Source organism: Phascolarctos cinereus, unplaced genomic scaffold (genome assembly GCF_003287225.1).
Source record: "Phascolarctos cinereus isolate Bilbo 61053 unplaced genomic scaffold, phaCin_HiC Scaffold_5;HRSCAF=322, whole genome shotgun sequence".
Taxonomy (NCBI): Eukaryota; Metazoa; Chordata; class Mammalia; order Diprotodontia; family Phascolarctidae; genus Phascolarctos; species Phascolarctos cinereus.
In genome coordinates, this window is record NW_027555958.1 from 332261877 (window position 1) to 332273967 (window position 12091).

Genomic DNA, 12091 nt, shown 5'->3' on the forward strand with positions numbered 1-12091 from the left:
ACAATGGGAGTGGAAATTAGTGCCAGATACAAGACGTATCATTGAAGTAGAACCAGTAAGATTCCATGGCAATTGATTAGACAGGGGTCAAAGAGAAGGGGGAAGGAAGCAGGGAGAGACAGAGATAGATTGAGAGGAAATAGAGAAGGGAAGAGGAGGAGAAAGAATGATTGATGGAGCAAGGTCTCTGAAATAAAAGAAATATGGTAATGGTAGATTATGTTTCTGTAATGACTTATCCACTTAACATCTTATCAATAATACTTAGGAACCCTAGATTTTATCTTTACATTTACATACAGAAGTGATATCAAAATTCTGTTTAATATCCCAGAAGGAATTAATTTTCAGAGATGTCTTATGAGATAACAAACATATCATCTAAGGATAGACTAGTAAAGCAATAAAATATCCTACATAAAATTTCATGTTATATGTTCAAAGTCATTTAGCATTAAACTAAGATTTAAAATAATGTATACACTAATACCATTAACTCTATAAATTTCTGGTTTTAAGATTTAGTTACAAAAGCTGAATGCATATATAAACATACATAATATATATATACATACATACATACATACATATATATGTGTAGTTTTAATTACAAAAGCTGGATAGGAAATCTATTCAAAAGTGCTAGTTTAAAAGAGAATCATGATTTTATGGAAAATGAATATAGATTCAGTAGGCTAAATTTGAATTATTTTTAATTTGATTTGACTGAAGCAACAAATAGTGATCAATAAGTTAATTTACAACACAGGTAGTGTAGGCTTACAGGTCAGAAACTGGACCTGATGTGATATATCGATATCTATCTGTATCTATACACACCCATACACACACACTCACACATACATGTAGAATGGCCTTCAGTTAGAAACTGTTCCAACAATACAGTAGAATATGCAACTTCTTGACTATTAAACAAAAGGGTTTCCTGACATTGTTTCCTGCCATAAAATTGCTATATATGACAACTAGTTTTAATAGAATCAGTCCTGATGAGAGAAGAATACAGAAAGTTATTTTCTTCTTCTATCCAATGAGTCCAGGAAAAGCTCTAATTGAAGTAAAAAAAACAAACAAAAAAGAAACCCCAAAATTTTCATGACCTACAGTACCATCACTTTATTTTTTAATCTTAAAGTTAAATAAATATTTTTCCAGTGAACAAAATTTTATTTTCTACCTCCCTATGCCCTATTGAAAAAAGAAAGAAAGAAAAATAAAACCCTTATAAGAGGGCTACACAGTCAAACAAACAGATTTCCTTATCAGCCATGTCCAAAACATATTTCATTCTGCACCCTGGATTCATCACCTGTCTGGAGGTGGGTAGCATAACGCTATTCTTTTGCTAATAGCATTACTAATCTCCACAGTTGAGGGGAATTATTCTCTCTTTACCATAACTGAAGGCTCAAGCATCTACTATAAGAACAGAAAAGTTATGGGGATCAAAACCGTACCCATTTAATCAAGTAATGGCAATTTTTGTTTGACACCCTAGGCAAGTATGGTTTGCCTAAATTTCTCCTAAAAATACTGATAAGCAATACTTGTCATATAATATATATGTATGATATATATAAATACATATAACACATATATACACGATAAATAACTTTGTAAGGAGAGTTACAGAGCCAAATTTATCAAACATTTTACTAACAGAATTTTTTTTACCTGATTCAATTTTATTGAGTATTTTTCTTGCACACTGAACAAAGGCTTCTTCCACATTCTCCCCTGTTAGCGCGCTTGTTTCCAAAAACATAAGCTCTATATTTGATGTAACAGAAACAAAATACAAACCCCAAATTAGAATAATGACAGTTGCTGAGCCACAATCAAATCTGTACATGATATTCTCTTAAAAAGAACAACAGAAAGGTAATTTCTGGCCTAACACTCAGATTGTCCAAGCATAAAAATATTTCGCTGAAATTTACATTTCTTTGCTATTTTATTGTGAACATAAAAATCACTATCACTTTAGGTTAGCACATAAGAATTTGTTGACAAAATCGTCTAACAAGTAATACTAGTTTCACAGTCTGGCCCACCTGAAGTTACTAAGTAACAACATGGTCAAAATTACCAAATAATTTCACTTGTGTATTGTAAACTTATTTTTCCTTTAGGTCTTGTATAAGACAATGCTGAAAGCAGAGTTAGATACTAACAGTTTTTATTTTTAAAGTGATACTTTTCATAGATACATTATTTCACCATTAAAGGTTGTTTCAAAGGCATTCCCATTTATTCTGTTTGTAGTTAGTGGATTGTGAAAAGGTGAACATATCTGGTGTGGTGGATTTGGAAACACCGGATTTGGAGTCAAAGGACCTAGTTCAAATTCCTAATCTGCCATTATACTACCTGGTGTGATCTTAGGCCAAGTTAACGAATCTGGGCCTCAGTTTTCTCTGCAGAATGGGGCTGGGTTAAACAATCCCTAAGGTCTCTTCCGGTTCTAAAGCTATCACCCTATGACTTCAATTAGAAAAGAAATCAAGCAAACAAACCTACCATTTCCCATATATCGCTTTACTTTTCACTTATTTTTAGTTTATTATTTATCATCATCATCATCATCATCATCATCATCACCATCATTAACTTGCTTCATATATCCCTATACTATGTGGTGAAGATCCTGTTGCCAGGCTACATAATCTAGTCCTAACCCTGAACCATATGGCCAAGGGCTGGGTACAGGTGAGGTTTTTTTCCTTCTTTACCCATCATTCATCATTGGTTTCAATGTTTGCTTCAGCTGATATAGAATGTTTCACAGCTCAAATATTAAAGGAGCCCAGGATGAGATGTGCAGCAAGAAGAGTAAGGAGGGGTTGCTGGTATGACCTGGAAATGAGTACGTTGAGGTCCTGCAGCATATCCTTGTCATAAATTAGTGCATAGGATCTAAAATCTAAGAAGAGGGCTAGGTTGGATATCTGATTCTTCTCATCTTCTTTCTGCATATTCTTTTCTTAACCTTGTCAGGGAAGGTTTTATATATATATAATCACCACCTTGACTACCATCTCCCTTTAAGTCCCAATGGAGAAAGCCCAGGACCCGGAGCGCAAGAAACCTGGGAAGAACAGGTCATCACTGAGACTGGACTCATGATCATTCTTGCTACTACCAATACCAACTGTTGACCAATTGTTGATGACCAGCAGATAAGTCTAAGAACCTTGGAAACAGCTGTGTCCCCAGACCACTGGGTGCATTTCTAGCCCATGCCCTGCAAATGCCATCCAGGGAATTAACCTTTGTGGAGATGTTTACTGAGCAGCTACTTCATTCTGGGTTTCAGTTCATGTCTCCTAAGCAGCCAGATACTAAAGACATGGAAAAGAAAGCCACTGTCCTGTCAAATGGTTCAGCATCAGGAAGGGGTATGGTTTATCACTGAAAATAACATTAAAGAAGATGCATTACCACTTGCTTTGCTGCTGCACCTTAAACACCACGGGGGCCTTTTCATCTGATTTATAGCTGATACTCCCTATATGTGTTGTCTTTCCCTGTTAGAATGTGAGCTCCTTGAGAGCAGGGACTGGCTTACTTTTCCATTTCTGTTCCCAGTGTTTATGATTTTTGTTTGTTTTTGAGACCAGGGCTCCCTATCTCTCCCAGGCTGAAAATGCAGAGGCCACACAGAGGCCCAACTCTACTAGCAACTGGGAAGGAAGCTGTGACTTGCTCCACTTTGGACTTGGGCCAGTTCATTCCTCCTTAGGCAGCCTGGTTACATCTCCCTCTTAGGGGCTTACCATATAAATGGATATCAGACTTAATGAGATGCCAATCAGTTTTAGACCCACTGCAACTCAGAACATCCAAGCACAAGCTATCTATCATTCATTCTATGCCACTGTTACCTTTCTTTCTTATATCAAATAATTTATCAGATCTGTTCATAAACAACAAAACAGTTAGGCTGGTTGAGCATTTCTCCTTTACCACCCGCCTAGCTGTTGTTAATGAGTTTCCTTCTCTTTTGTTCTAATGCTATGCAATAAAGCACTGAGGTCAGGAACTTTGTCTCCTCTTCTTACATATTCAATAATATAGCAAAAACCTATCACAATTTCAAAATATTGTAATAAAAATAGTTCAGGTAGACTCAAACACATATCATATTAATAAAAAATATAACATGGAAATGAAGTGGTATTTAATAGTTCCCCTACCATTTTCTTGGGCAAACCGAGAGGCTTCTAAGAAAGTAACTTCACGATCTGCATCCAGATCTTTTTTATTCCCACAGAGTATTATGACAATATTTTGACTTGCTAGCATTCTTGCATCTGTCAACCAATTGGTAAGTGCATTATAGGTTTCTCGGCTGCAAAATATAAGATCACAAAATTAAAAAATGAAGTCTGTAAAATATGATTTAATTTTAAATCAAGCATACTATTAAACATTTAAAAGATGTTATAGTTACTTAACATCCTTATCATAACAATATCCCCCAAACAATTAGTTAACCACAATAAGAATTTACAAAAACAAAATGAAAAAAAAAATCTGTTATGTTAACATTCTGTCATCACTAACTAGTTTTAATCACTGGGAAGAGAAGAAATAAGAAGTTGTGCATCTAAGGGTAAAATCTGGTTCATAAGTTACTAGACTTAAGAAGGACTGGAAATTTAAGAAAAACTCAAAAGACCAAGCAAATTTTTGCATCAATTAATGCAACTGAGCCTTCTGGCATTAAGGATCTGATTTCTTCTCACTTCAATGCTTTTTTTATTTTTGCTAATATGTCATGTAAGTTCAGTCTGGGCCAAAAAATACTACATAAGTTATCAGTACTGGTGTATGTTAAAAAAATTGACTTAAACAATCATATTTAATTGTTTCCTTGTGAGTACAGTGTTTGGGCAGGCGTTATCAATGTTATCTATGTTATCAGTCCTTTTGTTGTAGCACTCCTGACTCAGAAAGCAAACTGTGGGAAGTGAATGACAGGGCCCACTTCCTGGTAGCATTCAAGTACCTGTTCTGTTCTGTAAGCTCTCAATAAATTGATGTTGTTCACAAATAATATTTATTGTTAAGCAAACTACTAATGAGGCCTAATGTGTCAATTTTTTTTAACACTTATAGGAACCAAAAAACAGCATATTAAGAAATGCATTAAATAATGTTCATTTTTTTCATCTAAAAGCACCTGTATATGTACCTACAGATATTTTATGAATAATAATTCAGAGAATACCATATGTACTGAAATAACGCTATATTTCATAGAAAGACACAGAAATACTGAAAGGTGATGTAGCTTGCCAGAGACCACAGAGGAAGGGTCAAGTATATTTAATAAGCTCCAAATTATGCAAATTGAAGTGAAAAAAAAATCACAAATCTGTGAAACTAAAGATTGCATGAATTTCAGACTATAGGAAGCAGAACACAAAGACCACACTCTTTTCCTATAAGTAAATTTTGAATTACCTGGTAATGTCATAGACTAACAAAGCTCCTGCTGCACCTCTATAGTAACTTCTTGTCACAGACCTGAAAGAATTAGATTAGCTTTATTAACAGATTCAAACAGATTTTCACTACTGTTCTAAACAAGATGTTTCCAAAGAAAGAGAAAAATATATAGCTTTTAGCTCTGTGAATTACAAATTATAAAGATATATAAGTACTTAGAAGCACTTATTTTTAATGTTTCTAAGAGAGAACCAATGCATTTGCTATCAATATTGGGAGGGCAGCATGGTTAAATAGCATCCCTATTCTCTCTAGCTTATGAAATAGACACAGTTACTTTAAAGCAGCTAGATGTATCAAGAAACTACATATAGAGAAGCTATTTGAAGACAGAAAAAGAGCTAGAATAATGCTTATCATGAAAAATGGGAAAGAAACCTTACTTTAATTAGGGAAAATTCAGGAAATAAAACCAATTCTTAAAACATCATAAAGTCCAAGAATTGTTAATAACAACCAAGATGTTTTTCTTGTTAAGAACAAACCATGCCAGACCAATTGAAATTCCTTCTAAAATGAGCAGAAAACATTATACTTAGGCAGAAAGCAAGAAATATTAGTATCTTGACTTCAAGCAGAGACACATACTATAGAGTATTTTCAAAATTTGATTAGCCTTATAATGAGTAGTAATGAACTTAATCAGCTAAAATAAGACTCACTTCCTCAATTCCTTTTCAAGAAATCTCTCCCATATTCACAAAGAAGGTGATTTTAATGTTGTTAATTTATAGCTGGAAAAGATTAACTGCTCATATCATCAATGGATAAGAGCAATGACTGATTCACTGCTCCGAATTAGTTTTCTCTATTCCTAGCTCTAGAGTGCCTGTGAAGTACAGAAGTCATAGCAATATGTGACCAAAATTATAAGCTTCATTAATTCTTTTTGGTGATAGCACCATTCTTATAGTTGCTGAGGCTTGGTGCTTTACAGTTATCTGCAAATCTTTCTTCTCCCTCACATCCAATCAGTTTCCTATCATTTTGCTAGTCTAGAAATTAAAGTAAAGCTGCTAGTGATTAAAGTATCTGTAGTAGGTAGATCTGACAAGTTAACTTGAATCAAGTGAAGAGCTGGATGTTGGGTGTGGTCTATAGAATATGCACCACAAAAACATAGTTCAGAATCTTGTAAGTAGCCCCCAATCACCCAATTGCTAGGCACCTGAGCCCCAAAAGAGGCTGGGGGTTTGGAATTTCTCCTACCTTTTATATACTATGGAGTCAGGCTGGTAGGCATTTAATGTAGAGGGGAAATTAAGTGTCTTTCCTACCCCTAAACTCTATAGTGCTACTGGAATAGAGAAGCCATAGAAAATGGAAGATGGTGGGAGGGCAGAAAAGAGTATCTTATTCAAAGTTTCTCTTAAAATAACCTCAGAGCTAGGACAATACAAAGTAGGCTAGACTTTTTTCCCCCATTGTCTTCTGTATGTCATAAAAACAAGTTCCTTTTACAAGAGAGAGAGAAATTCCTTAGCTGTAATGGTAGTACTTTCTAAAAAGGAAAGGCACAAATTAAATTACATTGAGGAGTACTGGCCATCTTTCCTCCACTAAAAGCTGTTTCTTATTCCTGTCTTTCTTATTTTTGTTGGTGACACCATTTTCCCAGTCACGTTGGAGGTTAACTTGGACTCTACCCTCTCTGTCACATTCAATCAGCTGTCATTATCTATTTTATCAGCACAATCCCTGTCATGTCTGTTCTCTCCTTTCTACTCACCTTGCCATCACTATTTAAAAGGCCCTCATTTCTCAACTGGCCTGTTATAACAGCTTCTTAGGTGGTCATTTTGACTCCAATCTCTTCACTCTCCAATCCATACTTAATACAATTGCCAAAATAATCTTTCATATCACACAAGTATCACCATTTTTCCTTCCTCAAAAATCTTCAGTGGTTCCTTAATACTTATGGATTAAAATAAGCATTTCTTTTTCTGGTGTTTAAGGCCTGATAAAATATGGCTGGCTCCAAACTAGCTTAGCTTTCCATTTTTATTTCACTCTGTCTCTCCCCTTTCTCTCATCCTTAGTTGTTTCCTAATCTCAACCAGTATTATCTTGTCTCAGCACATGCCAGCTGGCTATCTCTTATTCCTGGAATGTACTCGCCTTACCTCTCTGAATACTGAAATTGTACTCTTCCTTCAAGGCCCAGCTTCTCTACAAGTGTTATCTTCTCTACAAAGCCTTCCACCAATCAAAGCCTTCCACCAATTACTCCAGATAAAAGTTATCTTATCTCCATCTTCTCAAATTTTCCTATAGCTCTTTGTATGAAATTTTCTTCCTTATAAGCCTAGTTTTGACTATGTGACTACTGAATGATTATGTAGAAGTGGTTGGCTATATCAATGGGTTCCAATACAGGAAAGTAAACTGAGTATTTGATAAACATCTTTCTGATATTTGGTTCTATATGACATTTTTTAACTTATACATAAAATATTAAACTTGTGATGGATATTAGTTTAGAATGCCTGGTTAGTTATTTTTATATGATAAAATACAAAAAAAGATTTTGCCATGTTGAAGAAATGGTAACATACTATTAAATTCAACAGAGACAAATGACACAGTGCACTTAAAAAATTCAATACATTAATAAACTACTAATATAAATAATTAGTTAGTCAAAAAAATGCCAGGAAATGGCAGAAAAGATACCTTTGGTATACTTTTAGGTAGGGGAAAATACATTAATGTCCTAGAAATACAGGAATAGCATATGTTGAAATTAGATGGTACAAGGAATGATGACTGAACACCTTCAACATCAAAAAACTCTTCTTTCAATTACTAAAATGATTTTCACTAAAAAAAAATTCCATAATCTGTAGTTGACAATCCTGCAGTATATTATGGCAAGAATGGAGGCCCCCAAGATGGCATATTCTAATGCATTAATGATTTTTGGAAAAAGACCCTCTGAATAATCATGTTTTTCATCCACTTTGTTTTTACCAAATATATTAGTTATATCCTTGATCAAAATTATCTGACCTGTATTAAAAGATTTATCTTGGAAATACTTTAGAAAACTTCCATTTCTATGTTATTTATTTAGCTAAAAGTAAATGGTATTACTTTGAAACAACATGTCTCAATTTCAGCAGTCCAACTTTGGCTATTTGGTAGGCTATAATTATTTAGTAATAATATATTTTATCTTTAAATATTGTACTGAATTTGACACTTAACACCTAACACTTCAAGATTCTGTGATTTCATTGGTGTGGATTATGCCCTTCACTGGTGATGGTTGAAACTTAACTACAACTTGATACTTTTTGTTTTTATTTTTATTTTTTCTTTTTCAGGCAATTGGGGTTAAGTGACTTGCCCAGGGTCACATAGCTAGTAAGTGTCAAGTGCTTGGTCTGAGGCCGGATTTGAACTCAGGTCCTCCTGACTTCAGGGCTGGTGCTCTATCCACTGTGTCACCTAGTTGCCCCTTCAACTACAACTTAATAGGTGGTCTTTACGAGTGGCTGTGACTGAAAAATTCATCACTCAGGAGGTAAGTCACTCCATCATAGCTAGGCTGGTACTCAGACAGTAGAGATATAGCCCACCACTGAATAGTTTATTAATGAGTTTGTACTTAAAAGTTTTTCAGCTTGGTAGCATGTGACAGAACTTACATTTTATTTTACTAACTTATCTTTAAGAATGAAGGTCATCTCATGCCATGATGAAGCATTAGAATAGGACTTTAGTGGAGGTTAAAAAAAACCCCATAGACAGTACATAAAACTTAGACACTTCAGAATATTGGTCTTAGTTAAATATGATTTATAGTTTTGTTTAATAAAATTAAAAATTAGCTTGAATGTTCACAGTGATTTGTAAAATTTTCTGGCTCAATACTTGTTGAAAATACAAAGTGAATAGTCTCAATATTGGCAACCCATCTTTCCCAAGTCTGACTTGTACAGGACATTACATTCATATTTTGAGAAGAAAGGGAGTAAGAAAACAATGAATCTAATGAAGAGGAAGAAAGGATTAATGCTAAAAACAAACAAAATATTTTTATTTGAATCAGAAAAATAATAACTGCACATATATAACCTATTATCAAATTGCTTACCATTTTAAGAAGGGGGTGGGGAGGAAGGAAGAAAAATTTGGAACTCATTATTTTGTAAAAATGAATGTTAAAAATTGTTGTTCTATATATAATTAGAAAAATAAAATACTATTTTTAAAAAAAAGAAAAGTAATAACATGGAACAGTGGGGAAAGGGCTGAACTGAGAGTCAAAGGATGTGGTTTCAAAATCCCAGTTCTAACATGTATTAGCCATGGACCTTGGGCAAGTTTCTTCCCCTCTCTGGGCCTCGGTTTCCTTATCTATAAAATGAGGAGTTTGGGGCAGCTAGGTAGCATAGTGGACAGAGCACTGGCCCTGGAGTCAGGAGGACCTGAGTTCAAATCTGGCCTCAGATACATAACACTCATTAGCTGTGTGATGCTGGGCAAGTCACTTAACTCTAACTGCCTCATTAAAAAAAAATGAGGAGTTTGAACTAGATGATCTTTAAGGTCCCTCTATCTCTAAACATTTATAATTCTCTAGTAAAAAAAAAAACCTTCCACAATAAACATTTTTATATGTAATTCTACGGAATTATTTTTCCTAATATGTGTATACATCTTATCCTTTTTTATAGAGGCCTCATTTTAGGGGGAATATCCTATACGCCCTATATGCAGCTAGGTGGCACAGTAGATAGAGTGCTGGCCCTGGAGTCAGGAAGACCCTCTTCCTGAGTTCAAATCTGACCTCTGACACTTACTAGCTGTGCAACCCTGAGCAAGTCACTCAACCCTGTTTGCCTCAGTTTCTCATCCTCATCTAAAACGAGCTAGAGAAGGAAACAGCAAACCATTCCAGTATCTTTGCCAAGAAAACCTCAAATGGGGTCATGAAGAATGAGACATGACTGAAACGACTAAACAACAAAAATCTTATACCCAGACCGATGAGTTATATAACAATCCACTTTTCCACATTAATATAGGATAATGAACATAATTTAATCTTTGATGATTTTAGATCTTACAGTTTAAGGTTAGGTCAATATTATAAATATGAATTATAATTATATAATACCATAAATGTAGAAAGTTTAGGGTATTTTATGGAATAATGACACTAAGACATACCCTGAGGAAAAGGGACTTTTTACTAAACCTGATGTTTGACTCTTTACCTTAAAAAAAGAGTTAAGGAAAAAAATAGGTTGAATTTATAGGGGAAAAAAGCAATGTATCCACTTTTATGTAAAATTAGGAGGAAAGAGATTCTTCCAGTAAATAAAATATTCCCTAGGAACAAGTTAGGTGCTTTCAGTAGTGCACTCATTTTCATACCACTAATAGATTCTTTAGTAAATCATTGTTATAGGAAACAAAATTGAATTTCTGCAACTTTTTTTTTAAGTTAAAGGAGTTCCCTAAGGTGGAAATTTCTAAACTTTATTCCAAGAAAGTTAACTATGCATTGAAAGAAAACAGCTGATTACAGGAGTAGATTTGTGAGAGGTTAAAGAAGGAAAAGTAATGGCTTTAATTCTAACAAGAAACATTTTAAATAAAATTTTAAAATACCTGAATCGTTCTTGTCCTGCTGTATCCCATATCTGTAATTTTACATATTTACCACCTACATTTATTATCTTTGAACCGAACTCCACACCTATAGTGTGATTTGAGTCATCTTTGACTAAAAAAAGGGAACAAAGACAAAAAATTTTAAATTTTAGGACATTTAGAAAACACACTTTACAGGTTTCACAAAACAAGGAAACATTTTATATTATTGCACTAAGTTCATTCCATGTATAGAAAATTGGTCTTACTTATTTATTCTCAAAATAAGTTCTGCCCCCCACATTTTATGTTAAGTATCTAAAATCAGGCAGTAGACTGTAATAAAAATTAAACGTGTCGCCTGCTGATAAAGTTAAACAACAATCAATAAAATGTATTGACTTTGTGCTATGCTTTAAAAAGACTACATAATTTGTACCTTCAACGACTTGATAGATCTTTTCCTTAACATTATTTTGACCAAAGTGACTAATCAAATGTTACCAAGTCTAGGTTTCGAGGTGGCTGGCTCTCACCCAATTCTTTATCTACCGAACAAATTATGTGGATATTCTCAAACTGTGAACACATGTGTGAATAAACAAGATGTGACATCTTGCAAAGGTACTTTTAAACCCTCCCTCTAGATCTGAGATCTGAGAACAACCCATACTCAGGTGATAGCTGAAGTGACATGACTAGTAATTGTTCTGAAATTAGTATAGAAGGAGAAACTGGAGGTCCCATGACTGAACCTTGAGGGACTCCTAAAATTAATGGGATAAGAAGAAAAAAGAGAGCCACCCTGAGAGGGTTATTTGGTTTTTGGGGGAATTTGTAGTAAATTGGGAAACCTTGGGTGTACTCACTGCAGTGCCATTGTTTTCTGGTTGGTTTGTTTGGTTTTTTTTAAGTGGCAGGATCAAGCAAAAAGTCTCTAATATAATTT

The 12091-nt window shown here is 34.3% G+C and overlaps 1 protein-coding gene across 1 annotated transcript in view; it reads right to left on the bottom strand.

Moving 5' to 3' along the window:
• Positions 1-12091, bottom strand: part of RAB4A (RAB4A, member RAS oncogene family) — a 57825-nt gene that overhangs the window by 12033 nt on the left and 33701 nt on the right. Inside the window, exons 3-6 of the mRNA XM_021000446.2 lie at positions 11161-11275; positions 5491-5553; positions 4218-4372; positions 1696-1791 (exon numbers count right to left, since the gene is read on the bottom strand). Coding sequence (XP_020856105.1) covers positions 1696-1791; positions 4218-4372; positions 5491-5553; positions 11161-11275 — 429 coding nt within the window. The remainder of the gene's footprint in view (positions 1-1695; positions 1792-4217; positions 4373-5490; positions 5554-11160; positions 11276-12091) is intronic.